The sequence below is a fragment of the Poecilia reticulata genome, linkage group LG12, assembly GCF_000633615.1.
Source record: "Poecilia reticulata strain Guanapo linkage group LG12, Guppy_female_1.0+MT, whole genome shotgun sequence".
In the NCBI taxonomy this organism is placed as follows: domain Eukaryota; kingdom Metazoa; phylum Chordata; class Actinopteri; order Cyprinodontiformes; family Poeciliidae; genus Poecilia; species Poecilia reticulata.
The window spans coordinates 25821584-25822987 of NC_024342.1; the positions used below are offsets into that span (position 1 = coordinate 25821584).

The 1404-nt window shown below is 30.6% G+C and overlaps 1 protein-coding gene across 1 annotated transcript in view; it reads left to right on the forward strand.

The window, feature by feature from the left end:
• The first annotated feature begins 120 nt into the window (after positions 1-120).
• slc30a5 (solute carrier family 30 member 5) overlaps positions 121-1404 on the forward strand; it is an 8899-nt gene continuing 7615 nt past the window's right edge. The window contains exons 1-4 of the mRNA XM_017307745.1: positions 121-131; positions 216-225; positions 345-430; positions 555-743. Of these exons, the coding sequence (XP_017163234.1) occupies positions 121-131; positions 216-225; positions 345-430; positions 555-743 (296 nt within the window). The remainder of the gene's footprint in view (positions 132-215; positions 226-344; positions 431-554; positions 744-1404) is intronic.

Consider the following 1404-nt stretch of genomic DNA (forward strand, 5'->3'; position numbering starts at 1 on the left):
AAAAAATCAAGGAAGGCTAAGCTAGCTGTAGTAAAACAGAAAACACTGCCACCTGCAGGTTGGAGGCAGCATCACTTTAAGTATTTTTCACAATTTTCACAGAAGTTTTTAACTTATAATATGKGGAAAATGTCTTGTTTAATTAGCAAATTAACTTTTTCATCAATATTAAGKAATTATTAACTTAAAACAAATTTCTATTTCCTGTTGAAAAGTTTCTTGTCAGTTTTGTTTTATTTCAAGTGAACTGAGATATTTGCACTAGAAACTCGACCAAACATATATTTATAAAGATGAACCTGCTGTGTTGAATCAAGCAGTTTTTCTCTTTGTCTCTGTTTTAGTGGATAAAGTTGGTTAAACATGCTGTTTTCAGCTGCGTTATTTCCCTCCTGGGCTTCTTTGGTCTCACCCTCTGTGGACCTTTGAGGTACATTTTTACCTTATTTCAATAAAATCTCACATTGTTTTTCCTGCATGAYGCCTAATAGCAACAGTTCTGATTATTTATCTCCTAAGATGCATTTTTAAAATAATAATTGTTTGTTTTTCAGGACTTTGCTGCTTTTCGAGCACAGTGACGTTGTGGTCGTCGCTCTGCTCGGCGTTCTCTTCACTAACTCAGGAGGCGGACCGTCCAAGGTCTCTATTTATTTTATTTTTGTTTATTTTGGAAAACTAGCAGTCAAAATTATTCATTCCCCTGGAAGATTGATATTTTTAAATGATTGTTATTCASCCAAGTAGTTTGATTAGAAATGAGCCGGACATTTCTTAAACATCACAATGAAAAAGGAGAATTAACTTGGAAACAATAATTGATGTTTTTAATTTAGATTAAATTTATCTTTGTTGGATTAATATTTATCAAGGAYCTTTTGCTATCTGGTTAATCAATTAATTAAAAAATGAGTCACTGTATTGATGCTAAATCAAGCAGAGAGAGCCGAGCTTCTCAAATGTTACAATCTGCYAATTTTATAATCTGATTAATTGATGATCAGTATAATCAAGACAATAATCAATTACTAAAATAATTGTTAGTTGTAGATCTAAATTACGAGAATAGGAGCAATTTTCAGAGAATAGTGAGTCATATGACAAAAAGTTCTAATATTACCAGAATAAAGTCGCWAAATTACAGGAAAAAAGTCATAAAACGTCGTGTGGGACAAAAAAGTTGTAACAACATGAGAATAAAGTCATAAAACAAAAATAATTCTTGCTCTATTTCTCTGTGATAGTTATTAGGTTATGAATGCCATATTTTTGAACATTTATTTATTTGTTTTTTTAATTTTTTTAAGTTAAAATTTTTTTTTCATCCTGCATTTGGTTGCTGGGCCATTAAAAAAGGATACCCTTTCTTTAATGGTTTTTTTTTGTTTGTTTTTTTAAATGGAC